Raw genomic sequence first — 19,080 nt, forward strand, 5'->3', positions numbered from 1 at the left:
AGATTCCTTGCATGTGCAGTTCACAGTAGGGTTCAAGCTCCTGTAAGAATCTAATGCCACCGCTGATCTGGCAGGAGGTGGAGCTCAGATGTTAATGCTTGCTCACCCACTGCTCTCCTCCTGCTGTACAGCCCAGTTCCTAAAAGGCCATGAGCCAGTACAGGTCTGCCCATGGGTTGGGGACCCCTGTTGTAGTGCAGGCATTGTTTTCTGTCTCAATTAAGCCATTAGCCTACAAAGATCAGGCTATATAGTACCCGTATACCAGGAGTGGATCTCCTGCCTGACTACTTTACAATAGATAGGGTTCTGTTTAGGATCCTGAGACTTGGGTGGGTATGAATACATAGTCCTGAGTGTTTGGGAAACGAAAGCCTAATGCTTAGACTTTTACCAGTAAGTTCTTGATTAGTTCTAGGTTGGACCCTTGGCGAGATGAACCAGGAAAATTAGAGCCATAGAAACTCAGTTTGATTGAAAGCCATCCAACAGAGGCATTTATACTTACTAGCATGTAAACCTGCATTAGGACAAGCTAAAATCCAAGGCAGTAGAACATAGAAAGATCTTTTAGATTTCCAATGACTTACAGCCTATTTATGGCTCGAAACCTTATATAACTAGAGCCAAGAATCTTTTCTCAGCCCCACAGGCTATAACCCAGGTTCAGAACTTTCTATCTCATCTGGGGTATTACAATACTCTGAAAATTCTCCCCACCTCCTGTCTTGCCTTTATTGAATTCATCTTCTGCAAATTCCCTAGTGTAGTTTTCCTGAAGTGTAAGTTTGTCTATGTTGTTTTATCCACCGTAATTCCTTTCATGGGTACCTTCCCGTAGTAGTGGTGCTTCTCAGTTCCCAGCCGATTCCAAAGGATTCCTCAAGGGCTGTATTATGGAAGAGCCTAAAGTAGATGAGGCTCTATCTCTTGTCTGACACCTTTAACCCCCTTTAGAATAGAGCAGTTTCTTTGATCTATTTTATAGAGCGAGCTACTTTAAACTTTAATGTGAAAACAGTTTTGATACTTAAATAATAATTTTGTTAATATAACTACTGGCTGACAGGTAAAGTTCAAGCGCCTGAACTTATTTGGGGCTCTCCAGCCTCTTCTGTCAGTCCTTACTACAAACTTGATACTCCAGCAACATAGAACTTAAATACAGTTCCACTGTGCTTAGTTTATGTTGCTTGTCTGCCTATTTTGTTTGTTTATTCTTTTTTTTTTTTTGAGACAGGGTCTTGCTCTGTCGCCCAGGCTGGCGTGCACTGGTGTGATCTCGGCTCACTGCAGTCTTCGCCTCCTGGGTCTAGGTGATCCTCCCACCTCAGCCTCCTGAGTAGCTGGGACTACAGGGAACTGCCACTGTGCCCAGCTAATTTTTTAAAAAAATACTTTTTGTAGAGACAGGGATTCATCATGTTTCCCAGATTGTTTTTGAACTCCTGGAATCATGCAATCTGCCTGCCTTAGCTTCCCAAAGTGTTGAGATTATAGGTGTGAGCCACCATGCCCGGTCTGTTCTTTCTTTCATTCTCTATCACCTAGCTAATGACTACTATTCAGTTTAGACTTGTTTCAGATATCATCATCTCCAGAAAGTCTTCCTAGCTATCTCTCACCCTGGCGGGCTTTGGTTAGGACTCAGAACACTCTATGCTTATTTTCCTTGTTACATTTTTTTGAAATTTTTTTCATTGTTTGTTTCTGTTTCATTTACTAGAGTTTGAACTCCTAAAGGTAGGAACTACTTTTTAAAGTTACCTTTATTTATCTCCAATGTTGTACAGCCCGATGTATGGGAGATACAAATATTTGTGCAGTGAATTAATTGATTTCTTGCAGTGGATATTAAAATGAAATATAACTGTAGAAATTTGCTCTCTGTTGCATTATTTATTGGTCATAAAATACACAAACATTTGATTTTAAATGTACATTTGAAAAGAAAAACAAGAATATTAATGCAGCTCTTGTTAGGAACTAGAACTGAAGTTTAATAGCTGTTCTGAAATGTGAAGCTTTTCCATGTAATCTCATGCCAGTGTTGACCCATGTGGATTAAAATAGCCCAATTTTAATCTATGACCAAATTAGGAATTAGAATATCTGTCCAGTGGGGATTTGTGAATTATTATAGTTTATAGTATGACAGGTTTATATAAATAATTGCAGTAATTTTTCACTGTGTGTTTCAAGTTAAAATCTAGGTTCAAACAGAGAAATGTAATGATAGAAATATTAAAGATTGCCAGTTGGAAAATTTAACTGATTTTTTTTTAAGTGTATTTGCCTTTAATATCTTAAATTATGTCTTTTTTTAAAGGATCACTAAAACTGACCCTATGAAAAGAAAATTTTATTCCAGTATTAATCTAAAATATTTAATCACATTTTCTAAATTCAAATTTGATGTGTACTTAAAATACTAGGAACTAATTAGCTAATTATTCTCAGTTTTTGTTTGTAGTGTAATATTTGTTTTTAAAACATTCTATTAAGTCATATTTAGAAAACCCTTTAGTAGCTATAATGAAGTTATTCTGGAATTTATTTAAAAAAATCTTAGCACATTGAACATTTATTTTATAGTTTCAAGTTTTACCATATTTTCAAATAATTCTTAATTATTAAGTTTGTTGTTTTTCATTGTGTTTCTCAAGAACTCAAATGTAAATAAGTAGTGGTAGTTATAATGCTTTAGTGATTTAAAATGATAAACTTTTCTTTTCATACAGATAAAGACACAATAAATAAAATTAGAGATTTACGAATGAAAGCTGAAGATTATGAAGTAGTGAAGGTGATTGGTAGAGGTGCATTTGGAGAAGTTCAATTGGTAGGTTATTTTAATGAGATTACAAAAGGACTTTATTAAATTAAAATAATCCACTTGTGTGTTTAACATATTATTTGGGAAAATATTGTTTTTATAGAATTCTTAAGTTTCTTTAGACATTGTTGCCTAAGGGTATGAAAGCCTAGTGTCAAATCCAGCCATAGTGGGAAGTGTTTTCCCGAAGTATCTATGGCAGAGAAGTCTCAAGCATCCGAAGATAAATCTTTGCTCCTAATATTAGACTAAAATGCTATATAAATAATAAGCTTCATAAACAGGAAGCAGCTTAAAATAGCAGGGTGGGGGGTAAACGTATCTTATAGGAAATAAAGGTTGTTTTAAAACATTACTTCCGATAATTAAAGTCTTGACATTAGCTACTTGGAATAATTTGGCAGAAGAGAAGAAATAAAAATAGCTAAAACAGTAAGGTTAAATTATTTAACAGGTATTAAAAGTGCCTAGTAAATTGTTCTGTGAAACCTTGAGCTTTAACTGTTAACAAAAAGTTCATATTTTCCGTTTTCAATTTTAAAGGTAAGGCATAAATCCACCAGGAAGGTATATGCTATGAAGCTTCTCAGCAAATTTGAAATGATTAAGAGATCTGATTCTGCTTTTTTCTGGGAAGAAAGGGACATCATGGCTTTTGCTAACAGTCCTTGGGTTGTTCAGGTATGATTTTGCTACTCTTTCATTATTGCTATATTAGTTTGTAACTAAACATCTGAGAAGCTTAGTTTTTTAGAATAGTAATAGAGAATTTACTGGCAGTTAGAAAGTTGTCTAATTACCTTTTAAATCTTAAAATTTAATTTTATTGAATCATTTCTAGAAAGAAAGGTCAAAACAGAATAATTATGTTTCTGTAGAATTTATATATAGAAAATTTAATTTAAATGTAGAATTTGGGCTAAGCATGTTGGCTCATGCCTATAATCTCAATACTTTGGGAGAACGAGGCAGGAAGATCGCTTAAACTCAGGAGTTTGAGACCAGCCTAGTCAATATGTTGACACCTATCTCTATAAAAAATTTAAAAAATTAGGTACACACCTTTGGTCCTTGCTGCTGGGAAGGCTGAGGCAAGAGGATTGCTTGAGTCCAGGAGGTCGAGGCTGCAGTGAGCAGTGTTCACATCATTGCACGCTACCCTGAGTGACAGAGTGAGACCCTGTCTCAAAATAAAAATAAAAAATAAATGTAAAATTTAAACAATTTTAAATACCATATTTTGAAATACAGGAGATAGAGAAAACTTAATCTACTTAGATTTGAGGGAAGTCATATATTATTAAAATTTAAATAGATACTTTAATTAAATATTGAATTTTTTTCCCAAAACATGAGGTTCTCATTTTATTTAACTGTCTCCTCATTTATTTGTCTCTTATTTTGTGAAGAGGAGATAATAAGGGAAATGAAGGGAAAGTGAGAGGAAATGGAGTTAAGCTAGGTCACGAAATAATACTTGTCTGTAGGTTTTCAGTAGAAAGAAAAATACACTAGAAGACAGTAGTTATAGGTCCTAGTCTTGATTGCCATAGGCCTTTCTCTGAAGCTGTGGCCATGTTACTTAACATCTCTGGGCTACAGCTTCCTTGTTCATAAGTGTGAAAGTTGTCTTTGATTGGTTATGTTCAATCGTGGAGGTACCTTAGGCAAAAGTCATGGGGTCAAGTGGAGTTTTGGGTAGATTATAATTCTGAGTTTTCTCTCTGCTTTTGTGAGTTCAGCTTCCTGTTTTATCTGTCTTATATATTGAGGTCCTTAATGTAAAATTTTATATGGGGGAAGTTAAACTGGGCTAGACCATTTTTTCTAACATGTATTTGTGATTGATTGAGTGATTGATTTATAATATATAATGAAGACTGTCCTTAAAAAGCATACCAGTAATTGGAATTAAAAGGATATGGAAAATGTTGAGGGTTTATGCCATAGCACTTCTAAACTTGAAATGTCTGATACGTTTTTATCAACTGTGTAGATAGTTGGTACTATTGACATTTTGGGCCAGATAATTCTTTGTTGTCAGGGGCTATCCTTTACATTATTCCAATTACTAGTGTGTTTATTTAGGATGTTTGGCAGCATTCCTGGCCTCTACACAGGAGATGCCAGTAGCAATTCTTTCCACCCCACACACCAGTTGAGACGACCAAAAATGTGTTCACCACTGGCTAACAACCACTGGTAAATTAATGTTCAGTGACTGTTAAAAGATATATGACATACTTGTTACTTTCAGTGCGTTTTGCAGTTTAGGTATTCAGAGCTTTATCTCTCTGAATATATTGTCTATAAATAGGGTAAAACCGTCACCAAATTAACAATATTTCTTTATGGAGCCCAAATGACAAATAGTATACTTTAATCTGGGATAGTCATGAAATGCACTTTCTTATCCTTCTCTCTTCCCCCAAATATATTTTTTACATTGAAAGAACTGAGTCTGGGCCAGATGTGGTGGCCCCCATGCCTGTAATCCTAGCATTTTAAGAGGCTGAGGCAGGAAGATCACTTGAGGGCAGGAGTTCAAGACTAGCCTGGGCAACATAGTGAGACCCTCCCCCAACCTCTGCAAAAAAGTAAAGTAACTGAATCTATAACTAAAATTATTAAACACTGTTTAAAAAATGAAATATTAGTAAGATTTTAAGGTAAACATTTGGGTAAATTAGAGATCATCTTCTCTAGGGCTTTTTTGTTTTTTGTTTTGGTTCTAAACTTATTGTTTTACTTAAAATGCTATTTTATACATTTGCACTTCTTCTTATTTGGTCCCTGGTTACATAATATATTTATGCCTGATATTCTCACCAATTTCACATTAGTGGATTTTACTATTACTGTTTTAACCCTAGCCACTGCCTTCCTCATACTTCTGTGTTAGCTGTTACTGCTCCTTCTGACTGCTGTCATTTGTTGAGCATCTGTTGCACTAAGAACTTTCCATATTCAGTAATCTTTTTTAACATCCCTCAACCTTGAAAGACAGTTAATCTGTTAGGTGCACCTCTACTTTATGGATTGCTTTATGATTTGGTTCGTTACGCCTTTATTAAGCAATTGCTAACTGCCAGGCATCCAGATGTTTGACTAAGCAGCAGGTATAAAAGTTAAAGTATAGTCCCTACAGTCTTTTAAGAAGAGATTATAGTCATAGAGACTCAGGTAAGTTAAGCAAATTACCAGTTACACGGCTAATACGAAACAGCTGAAACTATAAGCCAAATTTATCAAAGACTTCTTCAGCATTGTGATATTGATATAAATTTAATAGTAGACTTCATGCACAAGCTAAATTAGAAGTACAATATTTCTTTGCCTAGGAGATTTGTATATTTACTGAAAATGTTATAGTTAAAAAAAAATTCTCAGTAAAATATTCAAATAGTATAGAAAGTTATAAAGAAAATATGTCTCCATGTAACTCTTCTGAATAATCAGGTTATAGTCCTTTTGCATATACAAGGGTTTTTGTGGCATTTATGTTTGTCTTTAACCAGGAGGCGGAGGTTGCGGTGAGCCGAGATCGCGCCATTGCACTCCAGCCTGGGTAACAAGAGCGAAACTCCGTCTCAAAAAAAAAAAAAAAAAAACCAAAAAGCTAGACTTGCCACTGTTGTAATTTGATTATTATACTTAAATATTTTATTAGTATTTTTGTCACTTTTTAAGGAAACAATTTTAACATTAATGAATGTGTTTTGTTGTTTTTTCTATTTGTGTAGCTTTTTTATGCATTCCAAGATGATCGTTATCTCTACATGGTGATGGAATACATGCCTGGTGGAGATCTTGTAAACTTAATGAGCAACTATGATGTGCCTGAAAAATGGGCACGATTCTATACTGCAGAAGTAGTTCTTGCATTGGATGCAATCCATTCCATGGGTTTTATTCATAGGTAAAGATAAAAGTGCTTTAAGTTTTCTCATTTGTTGAAGGAAATAGCTAAAAATAGCTTCAATGCTTCCTACTCTCAATTCACCCAGTCTTCTGTATGACATGAGTGGCATTTCAGAACTCAAGACTTTGGCCAGGTGCTGGCTTATGCTTGTAATCCCAACACTTTGAGAGCCTGAGGCCGGTGGATCTCTTGAGCTTAGGAGTTTGAGATCAGCCTGGGCAACATGGCAAAACGCATCTCTACAAAAAAATTAAACAACAACAACAAAAAAATGGGTGTGGTCCTGGCTCCTTGGGAGGCCATGGTGGGAGGATCCCTTGAACCTGGGAGCAGAGGTTTCAGTGAGCTGAGATTGAGTCACAGTACTCCAGACTAGGTAACAGAATGAAATTCCATCTCAGAAAGCGGAAAAAAAAAGAAAGAAAAAGAACTCCAGACTTTGAATTTTATAATTTTAGCATTTAAGTTTAATGTTGATGTAAATATGTTCTTTAATATCCCTTAATCTGATCATACAGCCTTTAATTGGTATTCTGAAAAGTAAAAATTGTAAACTAGTTTTCTAAGGTATATACTTTGATGTTAATTTTTTAAATATATAACTTAATTTGCTTTTAATTAGTGAATAGGTCATATTTATTCATTAGAAGAATAGTTTCATTTGTTGTGCAAACACTCCTTGAATCCTATGTGCAGTTGCTTTGCCTACATGTCAGAGATAAAAAATGAAAGTGACTTAGACCCTGCCCTAGGGTTTTTTATGTATTTATCTATTTAATATGTTTCAATTATCTTTTATGTCTGATTGTTATATTTTTGATGGTCAGTCTCTCTCAAACAATTTGACTTTCCCTCTGAAAGAATCAAACTCTATTTAAAAGGGAATATATATGTTTTATTCTGAGGCATTAGCATATAAAGTTTCCTTGATGAAATTCAATTTATAGATGTGGATAGAGAACACATATAGATCAAAGATGGCCTTACTTAGATTGAGGTTACTTGACCTAAAATAAATGCCTCATACAATTTTTACAGTGTCTAATCTGTTTCAGAAAATACTGTACTATTTTTTTCCTCCCATAGAGATGTGAAGCCTGATAACATGCTGCTGGATAAATCTGGACATTTGAAGTTAGCAGATTTTGGTACTTGTATGAAGATGAATAAGGTTAATTAATTAGTTTTTCATTTAGTTTTTGCTAATTTAAGATGGATGCTGCTTTAGAAAATGGTTTAAGAATTTACTAACCATAGCTGGATTTGTCCAGAATTGATATGATATTATTTGTTGAACTAGATACCATGGTTTCAATGTTGTAACTTGTTAGTCATTTATTTTTTCCTCTCTATTTAGGGTAAATGTGGATTCCCAGATTTACTAAATCCTTCATAACAACTCTAATATACACTACTGGCAACTAGGAATGGAATTAGCTTAAATGTCACTAAATACTTATGCCAGTGTTAAAATTAGATTTTCATAAAAATTGGATTTCAGTAATGTGTGTATTTTTTAGTGTTTTACTTGACTTCTGTTAGCATATAAAAGATTTTACTACTTATTTTAGCAGTGTCTTAAAAGATACCCATCCTCACTATTTATATAATAAATAACATATATACAGCTGAAGGAGCAAGTAGGCCACTTTATTTTCAGTTGAAGCAGTTTATATTCTTTGAAACTTACCACAGAACAGTAGTCGGGAAGTTGTATTTATTATTTTAATAGAAAATTTGTTGGTTAGAAGGGAACACTGCATAAGAACTTTTGTGTGTACATTTAGTTATAATTCTGTTTCATTAATACCAGCTAATATAGGTAAAAAGTCCCTCAGGTTTGGTGTGGGAGGGCCATTAAAATGCGTATCAAATAGATACTCAGTGTGCTTTACACAGTATTATGCCTTTTTCCCATACATATGCTTCTCCATTTTATATTTGTACAGTCAACTTTTGTATGTTTCCTTTGTGGTTTTAAACGTAGTTAAATAGGTATTTTAGTAGAAAATAATTAAGTCAGCGTTTATACCAATATGTTATAAAATGCCTCATCCTATCAGTTCCCCAGTGTATTTGCATTGGCTTACGTACTTGTTATTGGCAGTTGAGATCATGATATTGGCACAACTTGGGGAATAATAAATGGTGGCAATGTGTCTTTCTAGTGAACATTATTACAAAATATAAATCATTGCTTTGTGTGTGTATGTGAATACACATAATGTATGTGTGTATATGCATACACATGTATATACACACATACATTATTTGGTGTATATGTATGTGGTGTGTATATAGTAATATATATATGATTAAGCTGTTTTAATTTTTGTCAGGTTTGCATTAAGTTTTAATATAATATGATATTTTATAGCTCAAAGATTTGCAATTCCATAGGTTATATTAATAAGAAAGTCATTTTAAATGATTGAGACTTTATATCCTAATTCAAAATTTGACCTGCCATTCTTTTTAGGAAGGCATGGTACGATGTGATACAGCGGTTGGAACACCTGATTATATTTCCCCTGAGGTATTAAAATCCCAAGGTGGTGATGGTTATTATGGAAGAGAATGTGACTGGTGGTCGGTTGGAGTATTTTTATACGAAATGCTTGTAGGTGAGTAAAGGAAGATTTTATGTCTCTATTATAGTTAGTTGTTCATCTCAAAACTTACCACTTGGCTCTTTCTAATACAATATTTATTATATTAAGCAATGTTTATTTTGTTTGTAGGAAATAAACATGATCCAAACCTACTTTGTATGTGTTTTTAAAAGCATTTAGAGGCTTAGAACAACTTTGTGATGTGTTCTTTTCAGATAATAGGTGTATGTTTTTAGTTTAATACATAGCTAATCTTTTTAAACAGGTAACTTTGACTCTTTGAAACTGACTCTCTTCAAGTGTATTTCATTTTCCTTTTGTTTTCTCCATCAATTTTTCAGGTGATACACCTTTTTATGCAGATTCTTTGGTTGGAACTTACAGTAAAATTATGAACCATAAAAATTCACTTACCTTTCCTGATGATAATGACATATCAAAAGAAGCAAAAAATCTTATTTGTGCTTTCCTTACTGACAGGTAAATAATTTTAAAATTGAACTTGTATTAATTCTGAGGACCTCTCATCTTGCTGCTCCATTTTTAAGGTCCATATCTGAGCTTCTACATGTAAATTGTTAGACTATAAATGCTACCATTCTCAAAAGCATAAAACAGTGAAACCTGATGTAATTTTATGGTATTTTAGATGTCTTTTGTGGCTCTCAACTCACTTATACCTAAGGAATTATGACAACAATATAGTCCTGGTTGATGGCTAAACTAGATGACTTTTTTCTATTATTGTTCAATTTTTAACTTGGTTAATTATAAAAATTACAGCATAATTTTTAAAAACATTTATGTTAAAATTAAAAAAATTTAAACATATTAACATCTCTAAAATTAGAGCACATCTCACAGTCAATAGTATGAGTTGAGAGCATTCTTTTTCCTAGTGATATAAAAATGGTGATATATATTATACTTTAAACCATTTTAGATTTGATGATGTATGATAAATGCTTGTTGAAAGAGTCAATAGCATAAAGCCATTTTTAAAACTATACTACCTTTTTTCTTCTAGACATAATAGTTGGTGTTCTATTGTCCGGATTCAACAAGCATTTTAATAATTATATATGTCTGCATTTTTGAAAGAAAAATGGCATATTATATATACCTTTGGTTTACTTTTGAAATTTGAAAGTAAACCAGATGAATTAGTAAGATTATACTTAATGTTTATGATTGTATATTGTTAAATATTAGGGAGATCTAATACTTTTAAATATGTTTCAATTTGAGATTTCCTTTAACTTGTCTTTTTTCATTATGTCCTTTAGAATTTGAAGTATGGTTTTTCAGATGTTTATTTTTTCTTAAATAGAGACAGGGTTTTGCTCTGTTGCCCAGGCTGATTTCAAACTCCTGGGCTCAACCACTCCTCTCATGTCAGCCTCCAAAGTGCTGGGATTATAAGCGTAAGCCACCCATGCCTGGCCAATTTTTACATGTTATTTATTTATTGAGACTGAGTCTCTCTCTGTTGCCCAGGCTGGAGTGCAGTGGCACGATCTCAGCTCACTACAACCTCTGCCTCCCGGGTTCAAGCAATTGTCCTGCCTCAGCCCCCTGAGTATCTGGAACTACAAGTGCCAGCCACCATGCCCGGATAATTTTTGTATTTTTAGTAGAGACAGGATTTCATTGTGTTGGCCAAGCTGATCTGAAACTCCTGACCTCATGATCCGCCACCTCAGCCTCCCAAAGTGCTGGAATTACAGATGTGAGCCATCACACCCTGCCAATTTTTACATTTTAATATAAAGAATTGTACTATACTGTGTATTAGGTGCTAGGGATACAGTAGTGAGCAAGATACACAGCTTTTCTCAAAATACCTCATAGTTCTTTGGGGAAGTTAGATAAGCAAATCAGACATTTATAGTACCAACAACTAATTACTATGAGGTACGCACCATGTGCCAGAGAACCATGGAGAGGTTTTTTAATCCAGTTTGAGTGTCCATGAAAGCTTCTTGGAGAAATTGTCAGATGTCTAAACCAACTTATCTTTTAGCTTGTGCAAAAACTTAGAATTCAGAGTATTTATTTACAAGCACTCTCACTAGGGAGAAATAGGTGCTGACTTTCTTTTTCCAATTCAGCTAAAATCACATTTTAAAAAAACGTTTTGCTCACCAAAAAAGAGGCGGGTATTGGTAACTTGTCTAGTGAAAGCTCTGAATTCTGTGGCAGTATCAAGAATTAGTAGTGATTGGCTTTTGATTTGTCAGAAATAATTAACAGATTATAAATTCAAAGTCCAAAATTTAAAATGAGTTTCTGGAGGTTTTTGGTAGCATCTGGTGTTGCTGCCAAAGTAAAGTTTTGGTTGGGGAAAGAAAAGCATAACTTCACCACTGTAAGAAAAAAATACACATATGTAAACAACTGTCAAAATGCATGGTGCTTTATTCATTATGCTCACTAAGTAAGGTGGTGATTAATCTGGATTTTTTGTTGTCAGTAGAAAATTTATGGGTGTTTTTTGTAGTTATTCTTTAGTTTTCTTTCTCTTTTTTTTTTTTTTTTTTTTTTTTGGGAGATGGAGTCTCACTCTGCCTCACCCAGGCTGGAGTACAGTGGGGTGATCTCAGCCCACAGCAACCTCTGCCTCCCAGACTCAAGCAATTCTCCTGTCTTAGCCTCCTGAGTAGTGGGGACTACAGGTGTCTTCCACCACACCTGGCTGGTTTTGTATTTTTACTAGAGATGGGGTTTCACCGTATTGGCCAGGCTGGTCTCAAACTTCTGATCTAAGGTGAGCCACTGTGCCCAGCCTCTCTTTAGTTTTCTTTTTTAAAAAATTCTTTAATGTTCTCAATCTTTAACATATTTTCTGTGTGTGTGTGGATACTATGCTGACAATATCAGAACTGTGTTTGTCATCCTGCACAGATTTAATATTCTTCCCACAAATAAACCTGGGCAGGTTATCATAAGATCCTAAATGATTAATTACTTTTCTCCTTCCCTCTATTCAGAGAAGTGAGATTAGGTCGAAATGGTGTAGAAGAAATCAAACGACATCTCTTCTTCAAAAATGACCAATGGGCTTGGGAAACACTTCGAGACAGTAAGTTATTTTTTTCTTGCATATTTTAGTGAATATTTGAAAGTAGTTGTAATCGTTTGTTGAAACTACGTTGCCAAATTTTTGTGTGCTTCTGATAAGCACACGAAATACTATATAGGAATTGTCCTAGCCTATTAATTTGATAATATTGGGCAGATTGTATTGTTACTTGCAGGATACCAAGATGAAATATAAATGTAATGGATTTAGACTCACCCGTCATAATTTTACGTGTGATCTTTGTTGAATTGCTCTTTATTTTAGGCTTTAGTTATCTTATTATGGAAGTGGTCAATAAGTAGTAGGTAATGAAATTAAAATATACATTTTTGTGAGAAGATAAGTTATTCTCTTGTTTTTATTAAAACCCAAAATATAAGAAGGTTCTATTATTAGTAAATGTCAGAATTCAATTAAATTTTATTTATGTGTTTATAGGATATTGTGATATACTTGATTCTATCAGGCTTTTGCAGCTTGCAATTTAGAACAAAACATATTGTGTAAGAAGCTAATTTTCAGCTAGTTTAGAACATTTTCGTATTTTTTTAAAAGTTAAAATCGTAAGATGATTCACAGAAAAGTCTATATAACATAGCTGAATCAAAATTATCATGGCACCAGAGGTTCTCACCATCTTTATGGATTTGGGAGGTAAAGAATTAATCTTTCCCCTGCTGAAGTCTTAAGATTTTTTTTTCTTGTTTATTTATCAGAGGAAGGATAATGTATCTCAGCCCCTAACTTGCTGCCATAGCAATAGCACTGAACAGGAATGATGGAAATGAACTCAGCTACCTAGTTGTAGAAAGTTGCAAATTAGTTATTTGTCCTAAGGACCGCCTATCCAGTTGAGATAATGAAGGATAGTACTTTCCAAAGGGATGGAAATCTTGTTAATTCTGATGAAGTAAGTCATGTAGGTTTGCTAATATTAGTGAAGCATTCTAGTTATCAAATATTTTAAAAGAACAGTTGTATTGCCTTCAGGTACTATAGCACAGTACTTGCATTGTGCTAAGCTATAAAACTGTCTAAGAAGGAGAAAGCGGAAATAAATTCTTTGGAAATTAAGAAATTATACAACAGAGAACATAATTGAATGACCAGCTGTCTGAGAAGCTGCAAGAGCAGCTTGACCCTGGGAGAATTTTATTAATTAACAGTTATACACCAGGAAATAAGGAACTTCCTCCTCTTCAGAATTAAATGTGACATAATTATTATCTTCATGCCACAAGGGAAATTGTTGCATGACAAAGAGAGGAGCAAGGAGTCAGAAATGGTTACATTGAAACACTTTTTGTGTTTTTATTCAAGTTTTCCTCTTAGTAAAGTTTAAGAAGGCTGAAGACATACAAATATTATTATAAATCTGAATAAAACTTTGAAGGGGACTGAAGAAAATACAAAATAATATTTTGTATTGCTTTAAATTCTTTTTCAAAGTTAAGCCGTGCATAAATAACTATAGAATAACCATACAATAAATCACCCTCAAAAGTAATAAGGATATTTTTCCTTTTATGTATTGAAAAACTGATCACTTCGAAGAGGAGGTAATTTCGTCAACAGTTATTTATTGAACTCCTGTTATATGTTGAGGACTGTTCAATTTCAAACACTGGGAAAACAGCAGTGATCAAACCAACAAAAGTTTTCTTTCTCCCTTCTAGAGCTCATAGTCTTGTGGAATTAGGAAGTCCAGATCAGTGGCATTGTGTTATATTGCTGTACCTCCCTCATAAAACTGCTTAAGATCTGGGTTGTTATCTATGGTTTTATTATGGTGTAGTTAGATTTAACATACTTAAAAGCATTTTGGTAGTTTTTCATAATTCCAAGAAGTCCTGCTTTGTGGTTATTGGAAAAAGCACAGAGAGAAAAATTGAAGTCTGTAGAACTTATTGTTCTTTTCTTCCCTTCCCCTCTTCCTACCCCTTCTTTACTTCCCACCCCTAAAATACCAAGAATTCTTTTATTCTGAACTGACCTCGTTGACCTGCTAAATTTTAAAAAATTATATAACAGTTATAATTCCTTTTAATGTTTTTTTTTTTTTTTTTTTTTTTTTTTTTTTTTTTTTTTTTTTTTTTTTTTTTTTTTTTTTTTTTTTTTTTTTTTGGCAAAATTGCTTTCCAATAGTTTTTTTTAGGTATTTTTACCACTTAAATGTCTCCACGTTGGAATGGCAATTAATCTTCACCTTGTGTTCCTTGGTGGTGTGGGAGCAGGATAGAGAATAGCTTGATTTTTGGCAGAATTTCCATGAGCTTCCTGGTCTTGTTCACCCTTAATTCAGAGGCACAAAGTAGTAAGATTGAAACACTATTTTTCCACTAATTTGAGGTAAAATTGAAGGAGTGACATGAGTAAGATTAAAGATAGAAGAAAGACAAAAGAAATGAAAAGACCCAAATAACTTACTACAGGTCATAACTGCAAGCAAATAACAATGTCAAGATTCAGATCTAAGTCTTTTGACTCCAAAGCCTTTAATCTTTGAAATACCATGTACAGTTTAAAAATCTTCACCTGTTTAATATTGTGTAGATCAAAAATGGAAGGAATTGGCAATTGTTTGCAGTTAAATTTGGGGAAAATAACATTTATTACATATTTAGAATACATTATTAATACTGTTATATTTAGTATTTAACATAGTAATAATTTCAAATGAAATAAATGGCAAAAGATTTTGCAAGTTACCACGTATTTAAACTATTAATAATAATAATTAATAATGAATAGGGCCAGGCACAGTGGCTCATGCTTGTCATCTCAGCATTTTGAGAGGCCAAGGAGGATCTCTTGAGGCCAGGAGTTTGAGACCAGCCTCGGCAATATAGCGAGACCCCATCTCTACAAAAAATTAAAAAATTAGCCAGGTGTGATGGCACGCACCTGTGTTTCAACTACTCAGGAGGCTGAGGTAAAAGAATCACTTGAGCCCAGGAGTTGAAGGCTGCAGTGAGCTGTAATCATGCTACTGCATTCCAGCCTAGGCAACAGAATAATAACTGTTTCTTTAGAAAAATTAATAATACTACATTAAATGTGTGGTAACCTGCAAAACACTTTGCCATATATTATTATCTCATCTGAAATAAGATATTGGCATTACTTAATCCACCGATAGCTTGTGGGGAACACACAAGATGCTAACAGTCTTAATACTTACGCTGGCTCAAAACTCATTGCATACACACACATATATTATTCTAGATTCTGTGACTTAATCAAGACTAGTACCCTCTCTGTTTGAATTTTATATTCTTAAGGGAAAGATGATCAGTGTGGGCTTTGTAAATAAAGAACTTAGGGCCTAGCAAGTTTCAGGGCTCTTTTACCTAGGAGTTTAGACTTTCTCAACATTATAATGGATTGAAAAAAATACATTATCTCTTTATATTGTGGTAAAGTATGCATAAGGTAAAATTCCCCATGTTAGATGTTTTTAACTGTACAATGCAGTGGCATTAAGTACATTCACATTGTCTTAAAACCATTACCACTACTATCTGTGTCCAGAGCTTTTCCATCATCCTAAACTAAAACTCTTTTAGTTGAACAATAACTCGCAGCTGGGCTCCGTGGCTCATATCTGTAATCCCAGCACTTTGGGAGGCCAAGGCGGGCAGATCACGAGGTCAGGAGTTTGAGACCAGCCTGGCCAATATGGTGAAACCCTGCGTCTACTAAAAATACAAAAATTAGCCAGACATGTCAGTGCCTGCTTGTAGTCCCACCTACCCGTGAGGCTGAGGCAGGAGAATCGCTAGAATCCAGGACGCGGAAGTTGCAGTGAGCCAAGATCGCGCCACTGCACTCCAGCCTGGTGATAGAGCGAGACTGTGTCTCAAAAACAAACAGAAAAGCTCTCCATTTCTCTCTCTCCTCAACTCATAGTAATCACTCTTCTACTTTCTATCTCTATGAATTAGACTACTCAGGGTGTTTCATTTAAATTACTATAATATTTGTCTTTTTGTGACTGGTTTATTTCATTTAGCATAGTGTCTTCAAGGTTCATTCATGTCATAGCATGTATCATAATATTCCATTGTATGGATATAATATATTTTGTTTATCCATTTATCCATTACTAGACACTTAAGATTGTTCTCCCTTTTAGCTGTTGTGAATAACAAACAGTACTATACAAATATCTGCTTTACATATTATATTATGGATATTTTATATCCATATGAATGTTATATAAATGGGTATTTCTGTAATATCCCTGTTTTCCTTTCATTTGGGTATATACCTGTAAGTGGAATGGCTAAGTCATATGATAATTAGTTAGTTTTGTAGACAGGGCCTTGCTGTGTTGACCAGGCTCATCTCAACCTTTAGGGCTCAAGAGATCCTCCTGCCTCAGCTTCCCAAAGTGCAGGGATTGTAGGTGTGAGCCACCACACTCAGCCATATGTTTAATTTTTCTGAAGAAACACCATAATAATATCCACTTCATTTGCACCATTTCATATTCCCAACAGCAGTGGACGTGAGTCTACTTTCTCCACATCTCCAACACTTGTTCTTTTCTGTGTGTGAGTGTGTGTGTGTGTGTGCGTGCGTGCGTGCGTGTTTTAAATAGTAGTCATCCTAATGGTTGTGAAGTGATATCTCATTGTGGTTTTCATTTGCATTTCCCTAATGACTAAGAATGGTAACATCTTGTCATGTGCTTATTTGCCATTCGTGTATCTCCTCTTGAAAAATTTCTATTCAAGTCCTTTGCCCATTTTAAAATTTGGTGGTTTGCTTTTATGTTGCTGTTGAGTTGTAGGAGTTTTTAAAAAATTTTGGATATTAATCTCTTATCAGATATTTTCTCCTATTCTCTATACTCTGTTGAGTGCTTTCATGCACAAAATTTTTAATTTTGGTGAAATCTGGTTTATGCTTTTGTTGCTTATAGTTTTAGTTTCGTATTTAAGAAATCATTGCCAAATCCAGTGTCATTAAATATCTTACCTATGATTTCTACAAATTTTATAGTTTCAGCTAGTATGTGTAGGTCTTTGACTCATTGTGAGTTAATTTTTTTGTATGGTGTATAGTAAGGGTCCAATTTACTTTTTTTGTATGTGGATACCCAGTTTGCCCAACACGTTATGTGTTGAAAGGACTCTCTCTTCCCTCCATTGAAAGGTGGTGGCCCCTTTTGTCAATCATTAGACCATATGCATGAGGGTTTATTTTCGGGTTGTTTGTTGTATTCCATTGATCTGTATATGTTTGTTTTTATGTTGGTACCACACTGTTATGACTATGGTAGCTTTGTAGTAAGTTTTGAAATCTGGAAATGTGAGTCTTTCAACTTCGTTCTTTTTCAAAATTGTTTTGACTATTTGGGATCTCTTGAGATTTCATGTGACTTTTAGAATGTTTTTTTACATCTTTGCCAAAAAGGACATTGGGTAGAGATTTTGGTAGAGATTGCACTGACTCTTTACTTTGGGTAGCATTACCATCTTAACAATATTAACTTTTCTAGTACATGAACACAGAATGTCTCCCCATTTATTTAAGCCTTCGTTAGTTTCAGCAATGTTTTTAAGTTTTTGATGAGTAAGTCTTATACCTCCTTGGTTAAATTTATTCCTAGGTATTTCTTTTTGATGTTATTTTAAATGGAATTGTTCCATTAATTTTCTTTTTATATTGTTTATTGCTAGTTTATAGAAATACAACTTTTATTTTTGATCTTGTAACATGTAGTTTTGTTGATTTATCTGTTACCTCTAATATATTCTTTTGTGGCTTCTTTAGGATTTTATATAATAGGATCATGTCATCTACAAATAGAGATGGTTTTACTTTTTCCTTTCCATGTGCCTTTTATTTATCTTATTCTTGCCTAATTACTCAGTCTAGAGCTCCCGATACAGTGTTGAATAGCAGTGGCAAAAGAGGCACCTTGTCTGTTCCTGATCATAGGGGGAAGCTTTCAGTCTTTCACCACTGAGTATGATGTTAGCTGAGGGATTTTCATTAATGCCATTTATCATATTAAGGAAGTTCCTCACTATTGCTTGTTGGCCAAGTGTTTTCAATCATGAAAGGGTGTTGTTTGTCAAATGCTTTTTGTGTGACAACTGAAATGATCATGTGGGATTTTTTTTCCTTCATTTTATTTTATTTTTTTAATAGAGACAAGATCTTGCCCTGTCGCTGAGGCTGGAATGCAGTGCCACAATCTTAGCTCACTGTGTCATTGGACTCTTAGACTCAAGGGATCCTCCTGCTTCAGCCTCTCGAGTAGCTAGGACCACAGCTATGTGTCACCATATCTGGCTAATTTTCTTTTTATTTTGTGTAGATATGGGGTCTTGCTATGTTGCCCAGACTGGTTCAAACTCCTGGTCTCAAGCCACCCTCCCTTGGCCTTCCAAAGTGCTTGGGTTACAGGGCTGAGTCACCATGACTGTCCCTGTTTTGATTCTTTATTTCTTTTAAAATAAATTTGGCAGTCTGTGTTTACTAGGAATTTCTCTATTTCATCTAAGTTATCTAATTTGTTAACATAGGCCAGGCGTGGTGGCTCACACCTGTAATCCCAACACTTTGGGAGACAGCTCACTTGAGGCCAGGAGTTTGAGACCAGCCAGGCCAGCAT

At 34.3% G+C, this 19,080-nt stretch overlaps 1 protein-coding gene across 4 annotated transcripts in view; it reads left to right on the top strand.

Moving 5' to 3' along the window:
* ROCK1 (Rho associated coiled-coil containing protein kinase 1) overlaps positions 1-19,080 on the top strand; it is a 165,980-nt gene that overhangs the window by 65,428 nt on the left and 81,472 nt on the right. For all 4 annotated transcript variants that reach the window (XR_005195573.1, XM_017498949.2, XM_037728141.1 and 1 more), the window contains 7 exons: positions 2,742-2,842; positions 3,380-3,517; positions 6,580-6,755; positions 7,845-7,929; positions 9,238-9,382; positions 9,712-9,850; positions 12,361-12,452. Coding sequence is in view for 3 of the 4 variants with exons in the window: in XM_017498949.2 (XP_017354438.1) it covers positions 2,742-2,842; positions 3,380-3,517; positions 6,580-6,755; positions 7,845-7,929; positions 9,238-9,382; positions 9,712-9,850; positions 12,361-12,452 (876 nt within the window). In the remaining variant the exon portion in view is untranslated. The remainder of the gene's footprint in view (positions 1-2,741; positions 2,843-3,379; positions 3,518-6,579; positions 6,756-7,844; positions 7,930-9,237; positions 9,383-9,711; positions 9,851-12,360; positions 12,453-19,080) is intronic.

Source organism: Cebus imitator, unplaced genomic scaffold (assembly GCF_001604975.1).
Source record: "Cebus imitator isolate Cc_AM_T3 unplaced genomic scaffold, Cebus_imitator-1.0 Scaffold12, whole genome shotgun sequence".
Classification (NCBI taxonomy): domain Eukaryota; kingdom Metazoa; phylum Chordata; class Mammalia; order Primates; family Cebidae; genus Cebus; species Cebus imitator.